General features: G+C 37.7%; 2 protein-coding genes and 2 long non-coding RNA genes across 4 annotated transcripts; 3 read left to right on the top strand and 1 right to left on the bottom strand.

The window, feature by feature from the left end:
• The first annotated feature begins 230 nt into the window (after positions 1 to 230).
• LOC133531915 (nascent polypeptide-associated complex subunit alpha) lies at positions 231 to 9,875 on the top strand. The gene is made up of 6 exons (XM_061870329.1): positions 231 to 376; positions 1,592 to 1,747; positions 2,046 to 2,167; positions 2,933 to 3,151; positions 4,459 to 4,620; positions 9,723 to 9,875. The coding sequence occupies exons 2-6, from the start codon at positions 1,630 to 1,632 to the stop codon at positions 9,735 to 9,737; spliced, it is 636 nt and encodes a 211-aa protein (XP_061726313.1). The 5' UTR covers positions 231 to 376; positions 1,592 to 1,629; the 3' UTR covers positions 9,738 to 9,875.
• A 2,227-nt stretch (positions 9,876 to 12,102) lies between these two features.
• Positions 12,103 to 13,716, top strand: LOC133532188 (uncharacterized). Its single transcript, XR_009801661.1, has 2 exons — positions 12,103 to 12,602; positions 12,699 to 13,716. It is a non-coding gene; the product is annotated as an uncharacterized LOC133532188 (long non-coding RNA).
• Positions 13,712 to 14,836, bottom strand: LOC133532189 (uncharacterized). Its single transcript, XR_009801662.1, has 2 exons — positions 14,521 to 14,836; positions 13,712 to 13,953 (listed from the first exon to the last, which is right to left on the bottom strand). It is a non-coding gene; the product is annotated as an uncharacterized LOC133532189 (long non-coding RNA).
• Positions 14,837 to 14,999: 163 nt separating this feature from the next.
• Positions 15,000 to 25,953, top strand: LOC133532099 (uncharacterized). The gene is made up of 3 exons (XM_061870594.1): positions 15,000 to 15,192; positions 20,623 to 25,432; positions 25,535 to 25,953. The coding sequence occupies exon 2, from the start codon at positions 21,027 to 21,029 to the stop codon at positions 25,422 to 25,424; it is 4,398 nt and encodes a 1,465-aa protein (XP_061726578.1). The 5' UTR covers positions 15,000 to 15,192; positions 20,623 to 21,026; the 3' UTR covers positions 25,425 to 25,432; positions 25,535 to 25,953.
• The last annotated feature ends 1,406 nt before the right edge of the window (positions 25,954 to 27,359 follow it).

The following is a 27,359-nucleotide window of genomic DNA, read 5'->3' as shown; positions in this document are numbered from 1 at the left end:
ATCGTAGTATGAGAACGCTAGATGCTTGTAACGGGATTTTAATGATGCCAGTAGAAATAACTTAATACTGTTATTATTTAATATTGAGATATCTTTAAGACTGTGTGTTGAATAATATGCTATCAAAATATATTTATACCAGTGCAGATCACGGTGAACGATTTTCGAGAACAGATTTTTCGTTGCATTATCTTTCTTTAGTAGTATTTTTTTCGTTTAGTGTTGCTACATTTCATTCAATGTAAAAGGAGACAACGAGTGTTCTCTTTATTTCTATTTTATACGCTATCTCGTTCTGTCACACCCTCTTGGGCCTCTTGTCATTTGTCACGACGGGTAGAAATCGCCTGTGAAACGAAAATTTCCTTGTAGAAAGGTAAATAATCCTAAATTTCTGAAGAAATCCTTCATCGAAGACGTGAATTGATAATTTAGAGTGTATGAAAGTGCTATAAAGGCTCGAGAAACTGTGTTATTTTAGTGATAGTGTTTTCTGTGCACCACCCAGGGCTATTACAAAGGCGGCATATTAGGACCTCAACAAAATCGATACTTTTCATTGTTTGTGATAAATATACTTTCAGCTGCTGCGCAATTACTGTATTTTAAATAATATCCGTTAATCGAAATAACTGTGGTTTTTACATCTTGCTCTTCACCAAAAAAATTAATAAATTAGCGCAGGTTGAAAATGGCATGGAATTTCGGCTAAATTTGCATTAACATTGTGATTTGTTTCATGTATTTACGTCATTTTACATCGTTGTTTAGTTTCCATTGAAACTCCTTCATGTTGTTAATCATTTAAAACATTCCAGCCTTGAGTATTCAGTTGGATGAATATCGTATATCTCATATCAAGTATCTGTGGTTAAAAATAACCACAAATGTGTTCTTTTTTACCCTAATTTAATTAAAAATGTTTGGTTGCCATACACTTCACTCTTAATTCAACATTCACTAAACCTCAAATTAATTAAAAGGTTTTTACTTTAGATCCTAAAGCGCGTCACAGACGGGAGCTATAATATATATTAAAATAGGTACCGTAAGATACCGACAGGTATAGTATACCTAAGCACCATACACGCCAATAATACTAAAACATATATGGCTGTCTGTCTAGCACCTACATTGTGAGATGAAATATACCGATCTATATATCGCAAGGTATCTTAAGATACCTTGCTATATATTATAGCTTTGTTTGTGGACTCTGTCAAATGGTACGCAAAATATGTCGTAAGATTTCTTGCTATAAGATATCTTTTGGTATTTTGCCATTCCATCTCTGCTAGACCTTAGATAATCCAAAATACTGGACCCTAACTTGTGACTTTGTTCCCAACCAGACTAAAATTATTAGAAAATCTGAGCCCCAAATAGAGCACATTAATCTTACAGTAACATTTTATTTATTTATTGACGTGCATACTCAAGGGACTGGCTGTTTTTTTACACTAGAGAATTATTACTAAAGTACACCAACAAATAGCCAACAAATGTCAATGTTATAGAGTGAATCATTATATCCAGTGACGTAATATGGAGTTTACAATCACCATAACCAAATTGCAAAACTTTTTTTCAGGAATTGCCTAGGCAAAGATAACGGCCACACAGAACACAATGCCGGAACTCACAGAGCTGGACAAGGCCACCGCCTCCATGACTGAGAAGAGGAAGGAGGAAACCGCTTCGTCAGACTCAGACTCTGATGACACCATCCCAGAGCTGGAAGATGCTGGTAAGAAACTTAAATATTTATAATTTACAATCTGGATTGTGAGGCAAAAATGGATAGTCAAACTCAAATAAGTTGGCAGGGATTTTGACAGCCCAGTCTATCCAAGTGTTGAGTTGTGGCATATGTTCAGCAGTGGAGGCATATATGCTGAGAAGAAGAATGTAACATTAATGATAATTCAACCCTTAAGGAATTACTATTAATCCAGAGAAGTGTCATGTCTAGTATCACATTAAAAGCTTTTAATTAAAAACCTCGTAAAATTGTACTAAAAGATCATCATGTTGATTTTTTCCAGGAGCGCCTGGCACTGGTGGAATCTCAAACCCGATAGCTGGCATTGACATAATCTCCAAGGCCAAGCAGTCCCGAGGAGAGAAGAAGGCGCGCAAGATCATGAGCAAACTTGGCCTTAAGCCTGTAAGTTTATATTAATTTTCTATTAATTAATCTTAAACCGCTGGTATGGATCGGTCTGGTATCCCCTTCGAGGGTTTTGGAAGTGGTATTTCTTTCGTAAGGCTTTGCTTACCAGAGCCTTTGCTAACTAAGACCCTTTCATTTGGCTTTTTAAGCATGCTTCATAATGGGTAAACTGATACCCAAGCGCTAACAGCTTGAGGAATCGATTATAAATTATAACGCTTAGGCCATTTTTTCGCAACATTCTCTTCGTAAAAATAGAATCAAATATTGCTTATTTATGTTTAAAGTGAATGAATGACTGGTTGTCTAACACATTGACAGCACAGGTGTCATAATTTTTTTAATTAGGAAAGGGATACCCTTTCGTTTTAGCGTATCTCTGAAAGGGAAACCCCTTCCTAGAGCTAAATCAAGTGGTCGCAATTCAAAGGGAAAGCCAGTAAGCCGTTTAGAGGCTTTTTTTCTGGGAAGGGTTGGACGGGTTCTTGAAGCAAACTTGGTCTTAAGCCTTAGGTCTTAAGGTAATAAGGCCAAGCAGAGGAGAGAAGAAAGCGGGCATTTCAATGAGTAATATAGGTTAGGCCTGTAAGTGTAGCATTAATGTTCACATCATCTTTAAGGCCATACAGTTCGAGGAGAGAAGGCACTCGTCTTAAGCCAGTTTACATTAATGTGATTAGACTAGATCCGAAAATATCTTAATCTTAGCTTAGGACATCTGTTTTTCTGCGTGTGTAATTAATAATTACATTTCCACAGGTATCCGGAGTAAACAGGGTCACCATCCGCAAATCCAAGAACATCCTCTTCGTGATCAACTCCCCCGATGTGTACAAGAACCCCCACTCGGACACGTACATCGTGTTCGGGGAGGCCAAGATCGAGGACCTGAGCCAGCAGGCCACCATGGCGGCCGCGGAGAGGTTCAAGGCGCCGGAGACCGCCGCGGCCGGCGCCGACAGCGCCAGCGCGGGCACGGTGAGCGCCACTTGACGAGCTTTATGTACCTCCCGAGGCCCCATGTCCTTTTAATAGGACAAAACCATAAGAAAAGAGTGTACTCCATCTTATAGGCGTGCACTTACAATTCATTTGGTGTTGAATGTCTGCATATTTTTCATGGGCCGTAAAAAAAATCCTTGACTTCTTTTTGTACTATTTAACCATTTTTAGATTATGCCCCGGTTTTTTTTCATATTAGAAATTTTATAACCTCAAAAATAGTGCTAGATTCCTCCAAAATTAAATCTGACTAACTATGCAATATTAGATAAAATTCAAGATATTTATTCATAAACAATGTCAATTGTGTTTGAATACATACAATAAAAGCAAACATTAAATTAAAACAAGAAATACAATGTCCAATTGAAATACAATTTAACTAAAATGAAATAGGACATTAATTTAAATATAAATTTAAAAGTATGAGATTATAAAGTCAGGAATACTTATTAAACTAAACACAAATAAAACATTAATAAAAATAAAAGGGAAGAATTTGTAGTTTCAAAAATCGTTAATATCATATAAACATTTGTTGAGCAAGTATTTTTTTTAACCTATAACTAAATATCTTATGATTGTCAAGTCTTTAGCTTGATTGGCATTTTGTTGAATAGTCGCACGGCTTGAACTCTGGTAGTATGCTCGACCACCACCAGATGGGGTGTAATAATATGAGTAATATTTTGAGTCCTGGATTTTTCTCTTAAAGCCATTTGCTCATCCGATTCGAAGCGATATCTATGCTTGATTGCATCCGTCAACAGGACTAAAATATAAAGGGCGGATACTGTTAGTATCTCCAACTTTTTGAAATGCTCTCTACAGCTATCCCATGATGGGATTCGAACCATAGTTCATATTGCTCTTTTTTGTGAGACAAAAGCACATTGAATGTTATATAATAACTATTGCCCCAGAGCTTCATGCCGTATCTTAGCTTTGATTCGACAAGGGCAAAGTAAACCATCTTCGGTTGCTCCAATATCATAGGAACCCTAGCATTTCGGAAGAAAAAGATAATTACCACCACTTTTGAGGTTAGAAAAATTCTAACCTCAAAAGTTCATTCTAACTTTATCTTTAAAAAACCGGAGTATAGGTACCTGCAGGGCTAAGATGGACGGCTGTCTATCATTTGTCACCATACCTGTCACGCTCTAACAAATTTGTAAGTGTGAAAGTGATGCATGATATGACAAGTGACAAAAACACGACCATGATACCGTTGCTGCTTTGTTATACCCCAAAACTAAAATGATCGTATCGTCCCATTGCAGACAGTAGCGCCGATCGCCGAGGAGGAGGACGAGGAGGGCGTGGACGAGTCGGGCGTGGACGAGAAGGACGTGGAGATCGTGATGTCGCAGGCCAACGTGTCGCGCGCCCGGGCCGTGCGCGCGCTGCGCAACAACCAGTCCGACATCGTCAACGCCATCATGGTCAGTTCGCTTTCACGTTTCAAACGTTCTTTGTAGACCGCGAGCCGGGAACAGATTTCCATTACCAATCGCCTCCCGGGCGAAAACTCGTATAGTGGTTAACGTATGTATGAGGAACCCTAGTGGTCGTCAGCTGCCGCTCCGTTGGTTGAGGAATGACAGCCACCGAAACACGTAAAAAAATTGACATTGTCTCCCGTTTGATACTATAGACTCAGATTATAGTTCATATGCTATTGTTAATTAAAAAATCGTCAGCAGGTTATATTGCGGTGGTAAGAACGTCAGCTGGTCGGATGAACATGTAAAAAATAAGCGCTTTAGCTTTTTATGATAGCAATAAACCGACAAACCATGAAACTTAGCATGTAGCATATCATCGGATGAGACGCCATAAACGGATTACGCAATTTACAAATTACGCATACTTTACGGGCATAAAGTGGTAAGGCGCGTATTTTTTACATGTTAATTTTTCAGCTGACGGTCTTTCCATCGCGATACAAACCGGCTGACGGTTTTTTAAATCTAAAACAGCAACTATCATCTGACAAAGTCCGGGAAGCGATGACTAACGAAATATGCTCTTGGCCCGCGGTCTATTGGCTTCCACACGTTTTTTGGTGTTTTATTTCCCCGTACCGGTCAGCAGAATATTATCAGTGCATGACGATAGCTAAAATGGAGTCCAATAAAAATTGCAAATAATGTAAACAAACCAATTTACCTTCATTTCTTCGTAATCACGTACTGATGACAATCATGAGCTTATAAACTATTTATATACTTATTAAATATGTTACAACGGGTCACTCACGTATTTTAAGGTGGTTCGATTTTCATACAAAAAACAATCGCTATTTATTAATTAATTACACAATATTATTACATAAATAGTTGCGCATCTATGTACTTTCGAATATTCATTTGCGCTAAATTAATAGAAAAACTTTGTTTCATACAGAAATCATGCAATAATCAACGTTATTTTTTTATAAATTTTACTCATGTGTGTGTGACAAATGTCGTGTACAAATACATTGCGGCGTTGCCACTCCATGCTTCGGACGGCCATCGGCGCGACGTTGCGATGTTTGACGCGTTTTTAGCTGACTCTGTCGACACTGACACTCAGTGTGACCAGGCGTACGATAATTGTCGTACATATACGATAATTTGGGCCCCGGTATGACGTAATGTTCCAAAGAGCATTATCGTACACTAAAGTACTATAATTTCAGCCCTTGGATGATGCCACCTTAAAAGTCTAGTAATTTGAAGCAAAATATGACACTTTCTCTCAGAAATAGGCTAAAATTATTAGTATCTTTTGGGTGTTCGGCTCCTTGGTGTAAGTTTAAAGTTTAAAATGTCTCAATTTCCTATATACCGTTTGAGTCTATCCCAAAAATACACAAACATAAACAGATTTTTTGCGCAATTTAGACGAAAATTGTCTTTTTTTATTATTAATTGGAAATTTAAGCTTATTTTGCTAGACATTTTTAGGGGCTGCCTTTTTGATTGGCGTACGCTATTTTTTCAACGGTACAATAATATTGACACTCAAGTACGATAATTCTCTTCCGCTCGCCTGGCAACACTGCTGAAACTTGACAGGACCTGGGGGCCTACCGCGAAAACCTAAATTCGCAAATTGCGGGGATCTTTCTCTTTTACTCTCACGAAGACGTAATTAGAGTGACAGTGAAAAATGCCCGAAATTGACGAATTTCGATTTTCCCGGTAGCCGCCCTGGTGCTTGACGTACTTGATAGAAAACAACGCTGCCGCATGTTCTGAATTGTGATTTTATGTGTTTTTGGATTGGAAATGATAGCGACGTCTAAATCAAGTTACAAAAATCATCGATATTCTGGTCCGCGAAAAACCAGGAAAAGTGTAACTGTAATTGGAGTTTACAAAAATGACCAATTCATAGAAAATATGACCTAGAAACTAGTACATTTTTATAAAACTCAATTATGCCCGAGATTGTACTTAGGCGAATACCTAAGGGAGCTAAGTGTATTGATCTTGAATAATTAGTTGGCTAATATATGACTCCAACATGACATTTACATCATAACTATTATACCTAGTTGGTTACTAAGTTCTGTTACTCGATTTCTTTCTTTCTTCCTAGCGTTGTCCCAGCATATTGCCACGGCTGAATGGAGCCTGGGGTCCGCTTTGACAACTAATCCCAAGATTTGGCGTAGGCACTAGTTTTTACGAAAGCCACTGCCATCTGACCTTCCAACCCAGAGGGTAAAACTAAGCCTTGTTGGGATTAGTCCAGTTTCCTCACGATGTTTTCCTTCACCGAAAAGCGACTGGTAAATATCAAATGATATCTGTTCTGAAGTTCTGCTACTCGATTTGCAACCTCTTTATTCCCGTTAAAACAAATGCTACCGAAAAAATAAAAAATGGCATAATGTGGTGGATTTGTGAGCTATAATTATATACCACACATAACGCTTATCTCGTCGTATCTATAATGAATTGGGGCCTAAAAGAGAATCGTATTATTAACTAAAAGTTGCCTTAAAATTCAGCTTTTATACTAAAAACGGCTTTAAATATGTTAAATTAACAAAATATATTTTGACAGATGCTTTCGCGCCCAAAACGCTCTTTGAAAATTGTGTGACGTCACAGTTTATGGTTTGACACATAACTACATACACACGTAGAAGATACGAACTGTCAACTGATATTTGTCATTTGTTGTTAATCGCCTAACTGTCAACAGTGTCAATCCGAGACGTCATCAGAATCTTCAATGACGTTTCGAGTTTGGTCACGTGACGTGTGCCAAAAGATATTTTAAATTCAATATTTACAAAATTATGGTCATTACAGGTCCCCTAAAAGTAGTTTAACGTGTTCTTATAATCCAAAAGAATTTATTGGGATGCAATTATGCCCTAAGATTTGTAGATGGAAACAACCCTATTGCGTTGCATAAATGTGGGCACCCGCCAAACATGATTTTGGGTGTGTCATACTCAGGGCTAACACAGATTCATTTCTGTGAAAAAGGTGTGAAAACCAGAAACTGTAAACCGTTCTCGAACCAATAGTGAAGCCCTTAAGCCACACCCTATTTCAAAACCAGCCATGGATCTTTGAACAGGACTCAGCTCCTGCACATAAGGCAAAAACAACTCAAGCCTGGTTTCGAAGGAACAAAATTGACTTTATTGCCCACGAAGACTGGCCGTCCTCCAGCCCGGACCTTAACCCCCTGGATTATGCCATATAGCAGGTTATTGAGGAGAAAGCCTGTGCTAAACCCCACACAAATCTTAACTCCCTCAAGCGGGCCATAGTTAAGACAGTGACGGAATTAGACATGACAATCGTGCGTGCCGCTATTGATGACTGGCCTCGTCGTTTCAGGGCCTGTGTCAAAGCCAGAGGAGGCGATTTTGAATGATATTGTCATATGTGATTCCTGATTTTGTGTACTTCATTTTACTTATTATTTTATAATATATACTTTATTAAACTTTCGTTGGTATATTTTATGTAGATAAAGATTATTGCAGTAACAGAATTTAATAACTAACTAGGTAGAAAACAATGCAATACATAAACACATAAATTGGATATGATGTGATCCGTTGAATGAAATTGACAATAAATAAAATAAATAAATAATTTTCTATCCCTAGGCATTGTGTGAAACTTCTAGTTGTGTCAAAATATCGGGAAATCAATAATATAAACAAACATGGTAAATATCTCATTTCTTTTTATAATGGTTATAAATAGAAGGCCATGCAATTTTGTAACTCACTGTAATTTAATTTAATGTATCGTAAAAAAAGGTTTTAATTCTACTGTAAAATAGTACCTACTTTTTTAAAGGCTGGGCAGTAAGGGAAAACAGGGTTTTTTTTTTTTAAATACCGGAAAATCTGACTAACAAATGTGGACTTTCTTAGGTTCATTCTACTTAGAATCTTCTCCACCATAGCATTAAAAAAAGATATCCTAAAATATCCATACCATTACGTCACATTTTAGAGTGAAAGAAATTTCAGTGTAAAACTAAAATTTCAATACAAATTTTTGGGTTTTTATAGCACGAGGATTGATTATGCTAGTGATTCTGAGTTGGAAGAACCCAAAAATATCATGATGTGTGAGAATCAGATTTTTAATATTTTTATGGAAAAACGCTCATATTTCTCATAAAATAATTTATTAATAGCACTTGATAATACTGATAACAAAAAAAAAATAATGAGTCTCGAACCCACATCCTCTTGCATGTATTTCCACGTACATACCGCAACGCTATTGAAGCCTACTCACGCTGTGCCAAATTGTCTACTACAAGGATCCCAGTACGACTGTTTGAATGTGTGAGTGATACTTAGAAATAGAGTCAAGAAACATTCTGTCGACATTAAGGGGTAGTTTTTGTACAATGAAGTGTTCAATGTTTGTTTTAATAGTTCAATATTTATTTAAAGAGTGCGCTAAACATAATTTACAGTATAGAAATACCAAAGACTACTCCACAAAAAAATTAAAACTCAAAATTTGCAATTGTGGCGCCATCTAGTGAGGTTTAAGCTTTGGGTAACCTAATCGAACCACCTTAAGTCGAAAACGCTCAACATGTTACACTCCGATCCGAGGAGTATAGTCAGGATTTTGCGTTGACGGACCGGCGCAGACAGCGGGCCGCAGCCCTCCGCGCCCGATGACTCGGCGCGGGCGCCGGTTATTTATATACTTGAATATTTTTTTTGTTAAATATATGTTAACCTTCTCAACGCTTTTCCACACGTGTCAAGAAATGCCATGGACGCCAAAAAGTTAACTGGTGAAGAGCGAATATGAAGCTTAACTGACAGTAGGAAAGTCGCTTTGACAACGTCCGCCATAGCCTTTTTAATGGTCATTGGCGTCGCGGGCACGACAGACGATGACCGTTTTAGTGGTCTTTGGCGTTGAAAAGGTTAATTAACCTTTTGAACGCTTGTTCTTGGCGTGACAGATTATGTGAATGTAGTTCTCTTTATTTATTTTTAAATTTTGATGAATAGCATAATATTAACATGTTCTTTCTTCTGTTACAGGAGCTGACGATGTAGTCACAATATAATTAACTTCTAGTTGTAAGTCCGGTCGGCGGCTGCTGTGGCCGCAGTGTTATGAAATCCAAAGCAACGGTATTGATACACGGGATTGTATATAGGCTATTTACAGAAATAAACTAACATTACATCTAATTTGCTATTTATTTATTACATTACTAGCTTACACACACACAACATCATTTGCTTGTGTGTTGTGTGTCTTTCTTCAAGCCTCATACGATGATATACGGAAGGTGGAGATAAGGAAATACTATGATACTATCACCAAAGAGAATTTGAAATAGAGGTGGATTGTCAAACTTTGTAGCCATAGTAAATTTACTGCCATCTTTCGACACATGATTAAAACTTTTAGAACGCATTAAATAAATAAATAAATATTATAGGACATTATTACACAAATTGACTAAGTCCCACAGTAAGCTCAATAAGGCTTGTGTTAAATAACAAAAAGTGGCGCCATCTTACCGGGCATCGGCTAAAGGTTGTGGCGCCATCGCTCGAAACTATAATGGCCTTTGATCTATTAGATGGCGCCACATTTTGAAATTTAATGGCATTAGAAATTTTTTAATCATGTGTCGAAAGATGGCAGTAATTTTACTCAGGCTACAAAATTTTCTTTGTTAATCTACCTCTAATTCAAATTCTCTTTGGTAACAGGCAGATTCTTTATCAACTTACCAATTTTTTATACATTTTTAACAAGCATACATCTCCGAGCGATGCTGCAAATGTTAATATAATTTTTTAATGATAAAAGATTGGTTTAGTTTAGTATCGAATAGCACAATGTTACTGGTCAATTCTCAATATACTTGAGATTCCGGTGCCGTCAAGATGGAACAGTCTTTCGGTAGGTGTCGCTAGGCGGCCGCCCCTAATCTTATACCTTTAAACGAGCAATTCTTGTATATATATATATTTCTGTGATCTCGGAAACGGCTCTAACGATTTCGTTGAAATTTGGTATATGGGGGTTTTTGGGGGTATACAATCGATTTAGATTAGTCTTATGTTTGGGAAAACGCGTGTTTTCGAGTTTTCATGCGTTTTTCTTTCGACGCAGAATATGGTCGCTAATTTCGTGTTGCCGGCCACTGTCCGTCTGGTCCAGCGGGTAAAGACGCGGATGGCTAGAAACAGTAGAAACGAGTGTTACGGGTTCGAATCTCGCCCGGTGGCTAACTTTTGTTTTTTTTATATGTTCAAGTTTTAGACAAGATTAATTTAGTAATAAAATGTAATTAAGATTATCACCTATACACCACCATATTACAATAAATAGGTATAACCGAGCAAAGCTCGGTCGCCCAGGTACTTGATTATAATAAATAAAGGACTGGAAGATTCGCGCGCATCTTACAGATGTCTTGCCGGGTGAATTTACCCATTAATATAAAAATGGCAGATACTTTCGCATACTAGGAATTATCCAAACGAAAATATAGATAAAGCTGTTAAGAGGCCCAAAGAGAATCTAACTACATATGTACTACGTTTTACGAAGAGGCCTGCTGGGTATGGAGGGTACAGGTGGCCTACCGCAAAAATCGAAGTTCGTCAATTGCGGGCATTTTTCTTTGTCACTCTAATTACGTCTTAGTTTTTTTGCTAATTTCGATTTTCCCGGTAGGCCCCCAGGTACCTCTATTACTATACTGCCGGGGTTTGCACATTGCAAAAATACATTAAATTTAGTCTGACCACATTCAATTTTCATGTGAAGTAAGCCGCTCCTATGATATTTCTGCTCGGTCACTACCACAGAAATAAGTGGTCTGTGGTCACTACCAAATGAGTACAAGTGCAAACTTAGCGTGGTCGGTGTCTAACAATACGAATTTGGAAATGATTGAATACGAACTCTAACTTCTTTGTTTGTTGACTCTAGAATCGTGTTATGACCTTGACCTTGGCAGAGTCAATAGCATCCTGGCATCCCCAGCCTCTGAAGTGGCTGGGCTTCTTTATTATACAGTTAGACTGTTATCGTTTTTATTAGAGAGCCACTACAATGAGGGTGGAATTTGTTTAAATATAGCCGGTCAAACAAGTTTGACAGTAGAAAAAAGCGCGAATGTCAAATTTTCTATCGGAAGAAAAACATTTTTTAAATATGCCGCTTTCTTCTACTGGCGGAAATGTCACGACACCTTTTTTTTTTACTCTACGTCGGTGGCAAACAAGCATACGCCCCGCCTGACAGTAAGCAATCTCCGTAGCCTATGTACACCTGCAACCCGAGATACATGCGCGTTGCCGACCTTACTTAACAGTCTTAACACTCCGCGACCTCGTTGAGCTGGCAACGTTGATCACCGGCAGTAAAAAAAAAACTTACTACTACACTATATAGTTGGTCAAGCAAATCTTGTCAGTAGAAAAACGCGGCAAATTTGAAAAATCGCGGGCTAGCAACACTGTGTTCGAATAATTCCAAAATCGCGTGTAATCTGTGTTTTATCTGTAGAATGTGGATCGTCCATCTTGTTTGTTTACATTCCGAATCGGTGCTAATTCAAGAGAAATTTCTGCTCCCAGCATTAAAATAAATATCAATATATTAAATAATATTGTGCATGACCATAAGCAAAGTCAAGATGCCTACAATGTAAGTAAAATCATGCTCGTTGATCTTAACCATTAGAAAATTTTGAGGTTATGATAATTACTTCAAGATCCCGGAGAATTTTTAAGATAATGTGCAGTTTTTTCTGTTTCAGGGTTAAAAGGCTTAAATAAAGATAAAACGTATGCCTAAATATATCCAATAAGACCACGAATTGTGCCCTCGAAACCGCAACTGATTCGATTGTTCCCAATATCAACAGACGAAGTCCTCAAATATTTTCAAAGGTAACTTTTTTAAACAATCTTAAGACGTTTAAGAACCTTGATTATACCTACTTTCTTTCGCAACATCAACCTAATACTTCCATATGTTTGTTGCAGGATTAAAACTCGCCCAATATAAGGCGTTCGTAAAAGTTTCTCTTCATACAAAACTTACCTACGGCGGTTTACGTACATACGTGTACATGTACAACGCAAACAAGACGAAAAATAAACTTGTTAATTAAAAAAACTAAAAAAATTGGGACAATAGTTTAGATTATTATTGTAAAAGTTGTCCGTTTGTTAATCATCACGAAAATATATTATTTAGGCTGATTTGTTTCATGCACTCAGCTATTGCACATGTATACCTATGGAAAATCCTAGTTTATACTTTCTGAAGTTGGTATGTACCTATTTAAAAGAAGTTTTAAGTCGCTTTACCTGTTTGTTCAATAAATTAAAATAATTTATTCAGTGTGCATAATTTTAGAAAAATATTTTAACATTTAAATCATACCTTCTTTTATCCAGAAACAATATAACTCCATATTACTCACATGAGTGGAAGTTGTTAAGTTTCCATTGTCAAGGTATCTTTGATTAATATTTTGAGTACCTGAAATTGTGTCAGTTCCTGACAAGTCTTGAATAGACTAATGTGAAAGTTAATAAAATTTCTTAACAGCATTCTCCTGATATCTAAATGACTTTTTTAAATATCTACATATAAAATATGATCTAGCCAATACATATACCTGTATAAAAACAGTAGTGTGAGCAAAACCTTACCAAGCTAGCATGTAAGAGTGGTCTCAGAGATATTGGAATATCTCTGTACTATAAATTAGGCAAATTGCTTTAGACTAAGTTTTATGTGTAACTACTACTATAAGAATACATTTTGAAACTTGGAATGGAAACTTTAAACTTGAAATTACAAATTTTCAAACAGATCTGTTTTATGCTTAAGATGCAATAAGTGACTAGGTACAAAGTATTCTGATGCTTGGAGTGGACCAGTAACATTGGTAACTTAATGATATTTTTTCAATGAATGGCCTGAATTAAGTGTAAGTAAGCTAAAGTGACCCGTATCTTAATTGCCTTGAAATTAAATGAACACCAAAATATCTGCAGTTGTGTTTTATTTATTTTTAATCTGTATATTTATATAAATATATTGTAAAACCATTTCAAAATTACACTGGTATGTGAATGTGACATTGTTCAAGAGAAATACACTAATTTACAATTAACAAGTGGCATAATTATTTTCTTTGGGCTTCTTCAGTTTCTGAACTGATGTTAAAAACAGCTTTCTACCGTGGTGCTCATGTTCTCTTTGCTCCCTATTTGTCTTCTAAGTTAGCTAAAACAGAATAAAACCATATCAAAATGATGTAAATAGTCCAGATATTTGATATTTAATAAGCCCTGCAATTGTGACAAGAATAGTTACAGTGATACCCTACCAGGGCTACCGCTGCCAGTGATGGCTCAGGGGTTACTTACCTAGGTTTTAATATTTACCTATATAAAACAATGGATTGTTTTATTCTAGTTAAATTCAGTAGTATAGGTACCTACTAACAGATCGTTTGGTAAAAAGTACTCAAGTGCAAATGCCTTAACCTTTACATTTATTTAGCTATGACATCTTCATGTTTAAGTTGAATATATATGTAGCAGATCTGCTCCTAAGCATACCAAAGGTTAAGAATGCGAGCGCTCGCCTTTTGCGTCCACCTTTTACTAAGCATACAAACCTTTATTTTAATTCAATCTATTGATATATTTTTCGATTGTATCTACCTAAATATGTCTAATTAGCTTTTGAAGGTTGCATAAAGGAGCATTTGTATTGCATTTTATCGTGATATATCGTTAATATTGAATTCCAACCGAGAAATCTGATAATATATTAAAATCCAGCTACCTGCGGAAGCAATGACTTGATTCAAACATTATTTTCTCCAGCATAGTCCGTTTGCAAATAGGTATTTTTTGATCTCGTTTATCATATTGATTGACATCGTTTTTACTCCAGTTTAAATTGTCCCTCTCATAATAATAACAATTTCCAAATGCTTCAATAAACCGCGAGCGGCAGTTTTAGTTGACGTACGAAGAGCGCGCTCAGCGGAAAAAAAATGTTTCGGTTCGATGTACATTGCTGCTTTTCTTAGCGCAATACTGCTCTGTGAGTGTTGCCATACTTCAGTTTGCTTTACATTGCTACTGACAGACTTTGCTTGACAGACTATACTTACTATAATAAAAAATCAATAAATACAATACTCCCGTGTTTCAACAAGACAACTTCACGTTTTCTACTATATCTCAAACAGTGTTCTACTTTTCTAGCAACACTGAAGTAAAGGTTGTCAATGTCAAAATTAATTATAATTGTCTTGTCAAAGATGTGTCAAAGCTATGTCGTTTAATTTTGTGCTCATAGCCAATTTTCAGATTAGTAATAAACAATGTCTTTGCTATCGATTTACTACTTGCTTTCTTTAAAGAGATAGTTGCAATAAACAGACGTACACATTGCACTAAAGTTGCGCATAAGACGGCGCATCAGGATTAACTTGCTGCAAGTTTTGGGGTATGGTATAGGTTTTTGTTATTGCTTAAATATTTTACTTATTTTCATTCTTTATCTAAGTCTTACGTTTTGCGTAATATTTGAGGCATGAGGCCCACGTCACCTACGCCTAACGCCGCCTCTGAGTTTGAATTGTTATTAGGGACTTCTCATTTATCTACTTTCAATATGACCTATATTGATACAATGTAGAAGAGAACATTACGTGGTAAGCATTATTAAACTCTGAAAATTGTAAAAAAGATTAAAATTAGAGCTTATTGCTAAAGAGAGATCTCATCTGGATAACTTTTAAATAGCTGAAAATTCGAGATAGAGATGTGCACTAAAAACAATAAAACCCAATAGTTAATAGTTTCACATTTAATTACTTCAGTCCTTATAATTATAAATAAATAAATATTATTAAAAAAAAAAAAAAGATACAGAATATATGTATGGTTATAGTTTTCAGTACTATAAATCATAATAAAAATCAAATAGAATTTTACATTTGTTATAAAACTAATATTTTCTTGTCTGACTATGTCGGCTAAGCAAGTAAGTTTAGTTATATTTTAGTTGAATATTCATGTTAAATATCACATTGTTTTGGAATGTTTAAAAAAATGAGAGTGTAACTTCATATTGGATTTTGCAATATCAGCAAGATAATGCAAAAATTCAAAATAAATTTGGAGTTGCATAAAATGGTTGGAATTGTATTTGATATACAAATTAGAGTTAGACCAAGATCAGTATGCAGTGATTTTGATAGCCCAGACTGTGGTACTTGTTTGAAACATCAAACTTCTATAAAATGATATGTAAGGCACTTTATTGCACATAAACAGGTTAACATGACACAGACAAAACAAAACAAAAAAAATGTTAGGTACAAAGGCGAACTTATCCCTAAAAGGGATCTCTTTCAGCTAACCTTTCAGAATATGTATTATGATATATAAATAACATTACTTGTGTACAAATATGACACAAGCGTATTATAGAGAACACTCACACGAATTAATAATATCCTGGCGTTGCCCAAACTGTGAAAATGTTACACGAAGACGAAAAAATGACGACACACCAGTACGCAATCGTAAATGTTTACCAACCTTAGATGACACTACCATGTCTATAGACGATCTGTTAGACCTAAACGGCGATGAAAGCATACACAGATCCTCCGACAACCCTCCAGCAAAAATATCACCTGCCATCACCGCACCAACACAACACAATCAAGACAATCAACAATCCATCACACTAGATCAATTTAGAACTCTTCTGGAAGCAAACAACAAAGCCATAGTATCCGAGATGAAAGGTACAATAAAAAAGGAAATAAGTGATGCTGTCCATCAACTAAAACAAGAAATAACACAAAACTACAGCACACTGTCAACAAACCAAATAACCTTAAAACGAGAATTACAAAAAACAAACACAAAAATAGACCAATTGGAAAAGGAAAACCGAAAGTTACAAACGGAACTCATTGAGCTCCAAACTAAATTAAACACACAACACGATTACAATCATCACAGTGATACGAGTACAACAAAAACAATAATTCTTTACGGACTGGACGAACTTCACTCCGAAACGGAACCAGAATTATGTCACCGAGTAGATAACATGTTTTACGACCTTCTAAATATACATATAAATGGATATATCGAAGGAGCCAGCCGAGTAGGTAAAAAAGGTTACCGCCGCCCGCTAAAAATAGATTTATTAAGTAAACGAATGTCAAACTACATACTACAAAATGCCTACTGCTTTAAAAATACAGGATACGCTGTGTCTGCTTGGTTAGATACAAAATCTCTTGAAAAACGAAAACAACTACGAGAAATTATGATACAAGCACGTCAAGAAGGCAGATACGCAACCATACGAAATAACAAGCTATTCATTGAAGGAAAGGAGCACATCATCCGCGAAGAAAAAACACAAGAATTAAACAAATCACAAGAGACAACACCAAGCACTAGCACTTCACCGTCGTACACCCTACCAAAACAAACACCGCCGAGTGACAACAAAACACGCCGCAATGAGGAAAATAGTAACAACACCAATTCCTTTCGTGCATAAAATGACAGTTCTGGTGCAAAATGTACAAAGCTTAAAAAACAAAAGTCATATTATAGAATCATTCCTACTGAGCAAAAATATATCAATAGCTTGTATATCAGAAACATGGATTGCCCAATATCAAAATAAATTACTCACATTTGACACATACGAGTTTGCAGCAGAATTTAATCGTTGTTTACGCCAGGGAGGCGGTGTGGCGATTCTACTAAAACAAGGCATCGAGTTCGTGGAAAAAATAGATATCGCTGAACTGTCGAAAGAGTCAGTCTTCGAATGTTGCGCCATAGAAATCCCTAAAGAAAACATGTTATTAGTGAATATTTATCGGCCTGGTCAAGAAATTGAAACTTTTTTTGAACAATTACACAAATTACTATATATAATACATACCAGATATAAAACCAAAAAAATTGTAATAGTAGGGGACTTTAATATTAATATATTGACTAATAACTCTACTAGCAGAAGACTTTTAGACACCATGTTATGTTACAATTTAAGACAAATTATCAAAACACCCACAAGAGACTCGAATAGCTCATCTTCTTGTATAGATCTTGTTTTCACAAACGATATGGAATGTAGCGTAGAAGTTCAAGATAATGGTATATCAGATCACAAAAGCATTCTCTTAACAATAGAAACACAAGCAACACAGATAAAACCCAAACCATGGTTCACACATAGCAGAATATTTAGTGAAAAAAACAAGCACTTATTTAAACAAGGGTTAAAGTCAATCAATTGGAATGATGTATTATCGGTAACAAAGGACATAAACGCAAATTTTCAAAGATTTCACAACATACTACAACAAAATTTAAATAAATATATACCAAGGCGAAGAATTAAATTATTCACATCGACACAAAACAAAACGTGGTTAACAAAAGGCTTAAGATTGTCATGCAAGCATAAACGTCAACTGAAAACCTTTCTAAATATATCAAACAATGAAATCATAGGAAATTACTATAAAAAGTACGAAAGATTGTTAAAAAAATGTGTAAAAACCTCAAAAAAACTAAACTACGCAAACCAAATAAAAAGATCAAATAACAAAACAAAATCTATATGGACGGTTATAAACAATATTACACGCAAACATAAAGTTAGACAAAACAAGAATATGTCATTAAAAATAGGCAATTTAGTTGTAGAATCACCCCAACAAATCGTAAACACATTTAATGAATACTTCGCATCGGTAGGCGAGTCGTCGGCGCCCGCGCCGGGCACAGCTGCAGCGCGGTCACAAGCGCTTGGACGGCCCGTTATCTCTTCCGCCAGTAATTCTTTTTACATTAGCCCAGTCAACGAAGATGAGGTAATCAAGCTAATGCAACAATTAAAAAATAAAAACAGTTTCGGCTGCGACGAAATCCCATCAAGTTTGATAAAAATATGCGCAACTGAATTGGTAACACCTTTAACGTGGCTGATTAATCAATCCTTTGAAGAAGGTATATTTCCAGATATATTAAAAATATCAAAAATTAAGCCGATTCTCAAACCAGGAGGCGCCGCAGACAACCCTAACCAATATCGTCCAATTGCGCTATTGCCGACTGTGTCAAAAATTTTCGAAATGGCCATGTCAAATCGTATTTGCAACTTCTTTGAAAAATATAATATATTTGATAAAAACCAATATGGGTTTCGAAAAAATCACTCGACAACCTTAGCCGTTTATAACTACATAAAAGAAATTTTAGAGAAGATAAACACAAAAGAATATGGTATCGGATTACTACTGGACATGACGAAGGCCTACGATAAAGTGTCCCATGTAATCCTGTTATCTAAATTACACGACATGGGAATACGGGGTACCGCATATAACTGGTTTAAATCGTACCTGCAAAACCGGAAGCAGGTTGTGCAGATAGATAACTACGATGACGAGGCTCGGGAGGTTACGGCGATCACCTCACAGTTGCGGTCGACCACCTGCTCAATTCCACAGGGCAGTGTGCTCGGATGTACCCTATTCTTGTCGTACATAAACGACTTGCCTAAAATATTGGACACAAATGTCAAGTGCGTTATGTACGCGGACGACATTTCCCTGCTACTTAATGGTACAGATAGTACTGAATGTAACAAACAGCTCTGCAACACGCTCCTTACCGTTCAAAAGTGGCTCGGGGATCACAATCTAGAAATAAACCTTAAAAAAACCAAAATCATGCAGTTTAAACCCATCCAAAAGAAGCCTTTAGAATTACAATTAAAAGCAAATAATAATGAAATTGAAGAGGTTAACGAATTTAAATTGCTCGGAATCATAATAGACTCGAGTTTAAACTGGAAAACCCACATTCAAAATACCAAAACGAAAATAGCTAGATATACATACGCGCTAAGTTTACTAAAATCGAACACGACTTTTGAATCTGCGTTGTCTGTGTACTTCGCGTATATATATTCGAGTCTCCGTTATGGTGTGGTCCTGTGGGGAGCCAGCGTAGACTCTCATCAACTTTTCATCATGCAAAAGAAGTGTATCCGAATATTAGCCAATATCCATATTCCTAACAGCTGCCACCCTCATTTTACTAAACTTAATCTGTTAACGCTACCCTCAATATTTATATTGGAAACGGCCCTCTTTGTTCGAAAACACCCAGACCTATTCCCGATAAAACCGGAAACATCAAAAACTAGAAGCCAATATAAAAACAAATTACTACTACCAAAAGCTAACTTAGCCATCTTCAAACATGGGCCACAATATAACTGTATTTCAATTTTTAATAAAATTCCGGACAGTATTAAACTTGAAACAAGTGACAAATTATTTAAAAATAAATTAAAAGACATGTTAATCCACAAATGCTACTACTCAATTGAGGAGTTTTTAAATGACGAAAAGCTGGCGAAATAAAATATTTATTGTGACACTGAATTATTATTATTATTATTTTTTTTTTTTTTTTTTAATTATTATTATTTTTATCTACGTTTACAATAGCTCAAACTTTGTATATGGAATGTTATTTAATTTTTTTATGTTTTATTTACTATTATAATGTTATTATTATTATTCGAATTTTATATACACGAGACATATTATGTAGAAATGTTTTAATAGGTATTAGATATTTAGTTAAATTTAATATTGTGTGCCCTAACAGGGTGTCATGAACTGACTAAATTAATGTAACATCTTATTATGTAACTTCATGACTGCAATAAATAAATGATATGATATGATATGAACATTTGCATAATCTGTCAAAATCGTTGCAGAGTGCATCTTGGTCTAAATCTATTTGTTTTATATTTTAAGCATTAATTTACTTGTGCTGGGTGTCCTTAAAATAAAAGTTTTCTTTTCAGGTGATCAAAACAAGTCAGGGTAGGCCAACTAACCTATCAATATCTCTTACAAGCATTGAATTTGTATTCATAAACTGTACTGAAGTCGAATTCTAGATAATTTGCACAATAAAATTACTCTACAGATTTAAATCACAAATAATTTCTGCCTAGGGAGGATTTTTCCTGAGATGAATTTAGAAGCCAACCAGCACAATGCATTTGCAATGTCAGTAAAGCAGCTTCGATAAACAACAAAAAAAAAGGGGTGAGACATGGAAACAAGCAGAAAACACTGGCACACTTGACTTTAAATTAAATTAGTTTTTTTTTTTTTATATCTGTCTGATAAGCTTGAAGGAGTTGGCTCACTTGATATTAAAAAAGAGTTATCTGAAGAGTGCTTGAAAATCCCTTCAACCACCATGGATTCTCTCCCTAATAATGTCATTGAACCACTCGTTATTAAAGTAGAGTTTGCAGATCAAGACTGGTCCACAGTCCCTTCAACTCCTAAAATTGTTTTGTGCAAACAGAAAAATATTTCAGGCTTCTTGATAAAGGAAAGCGACCAATTGATATCAAAAGCATCTTTAATATCAGTACAAAGTATTGCAGTAAATGAGGGAACAAAACGTATTGAGACTGAGAACAGCTCCAGAGTAGAAACGGGAACTGTTTCTGAATCATCAAGGGCAGTGAACTCTATAAGGGAAACCAATGAAGTCACATCACAAAAAGTGATAGTAGCACAGAGTCCAGTCCCTTCTGCCTTCAAAACTCCCCTCTGCAAACAGAAAAATGCCTCTGGGATTTCAATGGCTGCTAGTTCATTGAGGAATTCTAAGCAATTGATACCACATGCACCTGCAAAGAAAAATGTTCTAACTCCCAAACAATCTTTTAGGAAAAAAACTCTTTTAGCCACCTGCAAACCCAAGTTAAAAGGCTCTTCAAAAAAAAAGAAAGCCAAGCTAATGGCTCATGGGCTTCCTGAACAGATAGCCAGTGACCTATGTGTATTGACCTTGCCTGAACTTCTTGAGAGGATACCTTCATTGAAAGCGGAGTACCCCAATATACACAAACGGGGATTGCAGACACCCTCAGTATGTGCTCAGAAGACGCAAATCAGCGCAGATAAACCTAGCCCCATCGATACTGCATTTTTGCGCGTAGGAATTCAGAACATTGAACCCATGAATAAAGAACAAATGACAAAGGTCCACCGCCATCTGATTTTAGCTATCGCTGAGCAGTGGAAAGACGGCGGTGGGCCAGAATTTTTGGAATTTAAGCACATGGATGGCTGGGTCATGGTAACTTGCGTAGATCAGCGTAGTAAGACTTGGCTCTTAGACGAATTAAAGTATCTAGAGCCCTGGCCGGAATCGCAACTCTCGATTATGCCAGAGCGAAAATTGCCGAAAGTAAATATTACAAAAATTATTGCGTTCATCCCCGAGTCAGAGGCAACTTCTGTCCAAGAAGCTCTAGAACTTCTCAAAGCGCAGAATAAGGGTCTCAACACTGAGCAATGGACGCTACTTGATGAGAAGCTAGAAAGTGGGAAGAGTTGGACTGTAAAATTCATCATTGATGACGCATCGCTTAAGGCACTGGAAGCCCAAGAGTGTCGGGCTGCTATAGGCTTCACGACAATGAATTTTGAAATCATTCCAGTAGCTGACATCCATATTAAATCGGAGAAATCTCAAACCAGTCAGGAATCACCCTCTTCCTCAAAAACTACGGCATATGTAGCAAAATCAGTTTCATCAGTACCCCTTCACCAGGACAATAAGCCAACAAGTACCCCAATACTTCGCGCTAATTGCGATTCCCGACTTAGCCAGAATAGCAACCAAGGACCTATTATGGGCAAGCCCCCAACAATAGGTTATATAAAACATATGCTTCAAGATGCCAAAGACAGAATTGAAGAAATGAAACAAAAGAGACTTTCTGACAGAAGATTTAGATGGGGCAGATGGGATGAGCCGCCAAGCGTACTCGCACGACAGAGGATTTTAGAAGCTAAGAACATGAACACAGCTCGACCGATCACCGATGACTTACGCCGCAGGGTGGAGACTCCTACGTCAGCTACAGCTCAAGTCTTTAGTGCCCCTACTGCGGTTTCCTTGGACAGAAATTCATCAGGGGGCATCACAGTAATACAACAAAACTTTCCTGCTTTACCAGCTCCAGCTAATCTCGGTGGATTTTCTGCTCATACAACTGCAAGAAATCCAAATATGGTGCCTCATAGCATGGAAATTCCAGGCTTTGGTGTTCCCAATGCGACTACCCTGGGTCGAATTCGGACAGGAGGTGTCACAGTCACACTACCACAGCAAAATGGCTTTACTGCAGGAAGCGAAATAGGAACTAATGTCGGCGCATTTTCTGCCCAGGCAACTGGAAGAAATCCAAATATGGTGCCTCATAGTTTGGAAATTCCAGGCTTTGGTGTGCCCAATGCGACTACCCTGAGTGCTATTCGGACAGGAGGTGTTACAATACCACAGCAAAACGGCTTTACTCCAGGAAGCGAAATAGGGACTAATCTTAACGCATTTTCTGCCCAGGTAACTGGAAGAAATCTAACTATGATGCCTCCTAATACGGTAATGCCAGGTTTTGGTGGCCCCAATGACCCCAATGCAGCTACCATGGGACGAAGCGGGATAGGAGGTATCGCAGTTACACAACAAAATGTCTTTTCCGCTCCAGCTAGCCAAACGCAAGAAATGGACTACTTTCTTGGCCCTGGTGGAGGCTCTCAATTTGTTCAGAATCAAATGATGAGTCAAAACTCTGTTAACTATGGTGGCGTGACATTAGGCCAAAACATGAGTGTAGGAGTAGGCAATGCAGCTTATCAACAGAACATAGCCCTTGCATCGATGTACCCACACTCAACTTACTCAAATCCACCGTACTATATGAATTGTTACCAAGATTCCCAAGCTGCGATGTCTTTGCTTAACCAGAATCATGGTCAGCAAGGCCCAGTCGTTCAATTATCGAGGAACAACAATGGATCCGAAAGGAGCAGGGACTCCAGCCCAAATAAAGAACTTTCTCAAGAGGGATATAGATCCTGGATCATAGAGGAAACCAAAAGATTTGCATCAAATTTGGAAGATCACAGCTCTTTGGCATGTAAAGGAGCACTGTCACCAACGCCATCACCACCACCACCACCAACACCATCACCACCCCCACCACCAATTATAGGCAATTATTGTGACCAAGATCCTGATCGTGGGTCCCTATTTAATCAGGATAGTAGTGGAACACACCAAGACAGGCATTCAAGGTCATACATGGAACGGCTATCACCTCAAGCGAGGGAAAGAGACTCTCCGAGGCATAGAAGGCGTTCGTATGATCGAGATAGTCCTTCAAGATTCGATAGCCGACAGTCGCCTCAATCTGAGAGCGATAGACACTGGGATACCGAGGATTATGGAAGTTATAAAAGGAGCCAGAGCATTAAAGAAGAAAAAGAGGAACACTTCAGACCCTCACATGAGTTTAGGTCGCCGGAGATACAAAGTAGTTGTAGACCCAAAAATACCGAGGAATCGGAAAACTATGAAAGTAACTGGCGTAGTTCGGAAAAGAGAAGCGATCGGGACGTACCTTCAAGACCAAATATTGGATCGCCGCAACCAAGGAGAGATTATGGAGACTGGGTTACCGAGAATGCTGAAAGTAATGAAAGGAGCAGGAGCAGTATAGTGGAAAGGAGTGATCGGGGCACAGCCTTAAGACCAGATAGAATATCACCACAACCAAGGATACGTTATAGGTCTTGGACTATCGAGGGATCTGAAACCAATGAAAAGACCCAGAGTACTAGAGAGGAAAGAGATGATTTGGGCAGATCCATAAGACCTCATAGAAAATCACCGCAACCAAAGATAGATAATTGGTTCCGTAATATGGGGGGCTCTGAAACCTATGAAAGGAGCTGTAGTAGTAGAGAGAAAAGAGATGATTTGGACGGATCCTTAACACCTGAAAGAAGATCACCACAACCAATGAAAGAATATACACCCCGGAATATCGAGAGCTCAGAAAACAATGAAAGGAGCCGGTGTAGTAGAGAGGAAACAGTATATTTAAACAGATCCATAAAAACCGAAAGAATATCACCAGAACCAATGAACGATTATAGACCCCGGTATGTCGAGGGCTCTGAAACTATTGAAAAGAGTAGGTATATTAGGGAAGACAGAGATCTGGATAGATCTTTAAAACACGATAGAAAATCACCGCAACCAAGGATATTAGATAACCGGCCTCAGAATATCGAGAGCTCTGAAACGAATGAAAAGAGTCGGAGTAGTAGAGAGGAAAGAGATAATCTCGACAAATCGTTAAAACCCGATAGAAGATCACCTCAACCAAAAATAGATAGGCCTCGGAATATCGAGGACAGCCGGAAAAGGGAGAAAGACGATGTTCGGGAGAGATCTCCAAGACCATATAGAAGACCACCTCCACCAAGTAGAGATAACAGACTCCGGATTATCGAAAGCTATAAAACGATTCGAATGAGAAGGGAAAAGCTGGCCGATCAGCACAGACCAAGTTTAATCAGACCACCTCCAGTAAGAAGCGGTTTTAGACGCGAGAATATTCGCGCTAGGTCCCCGGATAGGAGGCGAGAAGGCCCAGGAACTTTTAACAGGGGAATTCAGAGGCCGAGAGAGAGGGATGGACATGTTCGAGAAAGGTCTCCAGTCCCGTCAAGATCAACAGCAAAACCGCGAGAAATCCAGAGACCCGACATTCGGCCGCGGCGGTAGTCAGTAAGGTAATAAGTTTATAGTTTCCTTTCGTTTACATTTTTAGCAAATTAAACAATGATAATGGTACCTACCATTATTAAAAATTTTAGCAGGTACCTTTGTTTCAGTGTTAACCTGAAAAGTTGGAGCGCACGGAGCAACGTCGTGCACATTCTACCTCCAGGGACAGATCGCCGAGATGGCCTTCCAGTATTCTACTTGATGTTTTTTTTTTTAAGTCGGAGGTAGCCGAGATCTGCTGAAAGCCGTTCAACTGAAATTTACTGAAGTCTGTCACGCACGGCGGAGTTACATTGGACTAGCTCATGTTGCCTTGGAATTAGAAAGGTGAAAACAGGATGCTGAGAGACGAGAGACAGACTTTCCAGCGGTAACGACAGCTCCTTCAGATGCCTAGTGTAATCATTGTATGTTTCTCTTTTTTTTTTCAACCATGTTCGTTACTTCGTTAGAAAGAGAGGCAAATAACGATTACAGTAGTCTTTTATTATAATACGTGAAGATTAAAATAAATATGAAACAATCATTTTATTATTTTAATTCTGAATGTTCTCTTCTGCCTTTTTATACTACGTCGGTGGCAAACAAGCATACGGCTCGCCTGATGGTACGCAGTATCCGTAGCCTATGTACGCCTGCAACTCCAGAGGAGTTACATGCGCGTTGCCGACCCTAACCCCCTCCCGCCCCTCGTTGAGCTCTGGCAACCTTACTCACCGGCAGGAACACAACACTATGAGTAGACTAGTGTTATTTGGCTGCGATTTTCTGTAAGGTGGAGGTACTTCCCCAGTTGGGCTCTGCTCTAGATCTGGAATGACATCCGCTGTGCTGTGCCCTACCACACAGAGCGAGATGACATTCACAATGCCCATACCTCTCTTGTGGACGTAGTTTAAGGACGTACCCGGGTACCCTTTTTCTGTACTTGTATCACTGACCGAGAGCCGCTGGTTTGTTATTAGCTCAACTCAAGCTGGTTTGTTATTGGCTCTCTCGATCAGTTAAACATGTTTTCACTTACCTCGCCAACTTGAATAGACACCTGACACAGCTATGCAATGAAACGCAGAAATAGTTGTGACTTTTTTTTACAAGCTTTTTATTTTTAACTTCACGTGTAGGTATCTTTGTTGCTTGCTTTGTATGTATGTCCTGGAATCTTGCAAGTTTTGAATTTGACCCACTTCCCGGTATCCGATTAAGCTGAAAATTTGATGTAAGTCGGGAGACAATGCAATATTATGGTACCATCAAGCTGATCTGATGAAGGAGAGAGGAGGTAGCCATAGGAACTCTGTGACAAACCAAAACAACCTAATTGTGTTTGGGGTTTGTAGAATTGTCTCGATGAGTATTAGTTGCCTGTGGAAAAAAAGTATAGTCAGCAATTAAACCTTGTACCAAAAATGAAATTTTTGCCAAAAACGTATGCGGACTTTCTCTGATCAAATCGGGGAAATCCTGAAGAAAGGCCAGGTCAAGAGCACCCTAAACCGACGAGCGTGTATGAGGAATGTCATGAAAGTGAAGGAAGCGAAAGAGGTATGTCAGGATCGTAGCAAGTGGAAATCCGTGGTCTCTGCCTACCCCTTCGGGAAATAGGCGTGATTATATGTATATATATATATGTAACTTATGCGGCCAGACATGTAGTAACTCGGCGAAGTAAAGTAAATAGCGGCGGCGCGCGCCGGAGCAGTCCGTTCAGTACAAAGTGCCATTTTCGCCGCACGCACACAGACGTTACATGTAAATGTTTACGCCTGTAAAGGCGTTCTCGGGCTGTGCGCGCGTTGCCGTTGCTCACTTGACATCCCCGCCGCTACGTACCTACTGACATGTACGTCAAAATGCAGTCTCTAAGGAATGTAAACATGATAAAATGTATGTATAAATGAATCGATGTATTTATATTACCTACTCCTTTTT

The sequence above is a fragment of the Cydia pomonella genome, chromosome 26 (assembly GCF_033807575.1).
Source record: "Cydia pomonella isolate Wapato2018A chromosome 26, ilCydPomo1, whole genome shotgun sequence".
NCBI lineage: Eukaryota > Metazoa > Arthropoda > Insecta > Lepidoptera > Tortricidae > Cydia > Cydia pomonella.
This window is presented reverse-complemented; position numbering and strand designations above follow the sequence as displayed.

What these genes read in the sequence shown, in the direction of transcription:
- LOC133532099 (XM_061870594.1), top strand. Translation starts at nt 21,027, where the DNA reads ATGGATTCTCTCCCTAATAATGTCATTGAACCACTCGTTATTAAAGTA.
- LOC133531915 (XM_061870329.1), top strand. Translation starts at nt 1,630, where the DNA reads ATGCCGGAACTCACAGAGCTGGACAAGGCCACCGCCTCCATGACTGAG. An exon ending in GCAAACTTGGCCTTAAGCCT is followed by an intron (nt 2,168 to 2,932) that starts GTAAGTTTATAT and finishes ACATTTCCACAG; the next exon opens with GTATCCGGAGTAAACAGGGT. An exon ending in ACAGCGCCAGCGCGGGCACG is followed by an intron (nt 3,152 to 4,458) that starts GTGAGCGCCACT and finishes GTCCCATTGCAG; the next exon opens with ACAGTAGCGCCGATCGCCGA.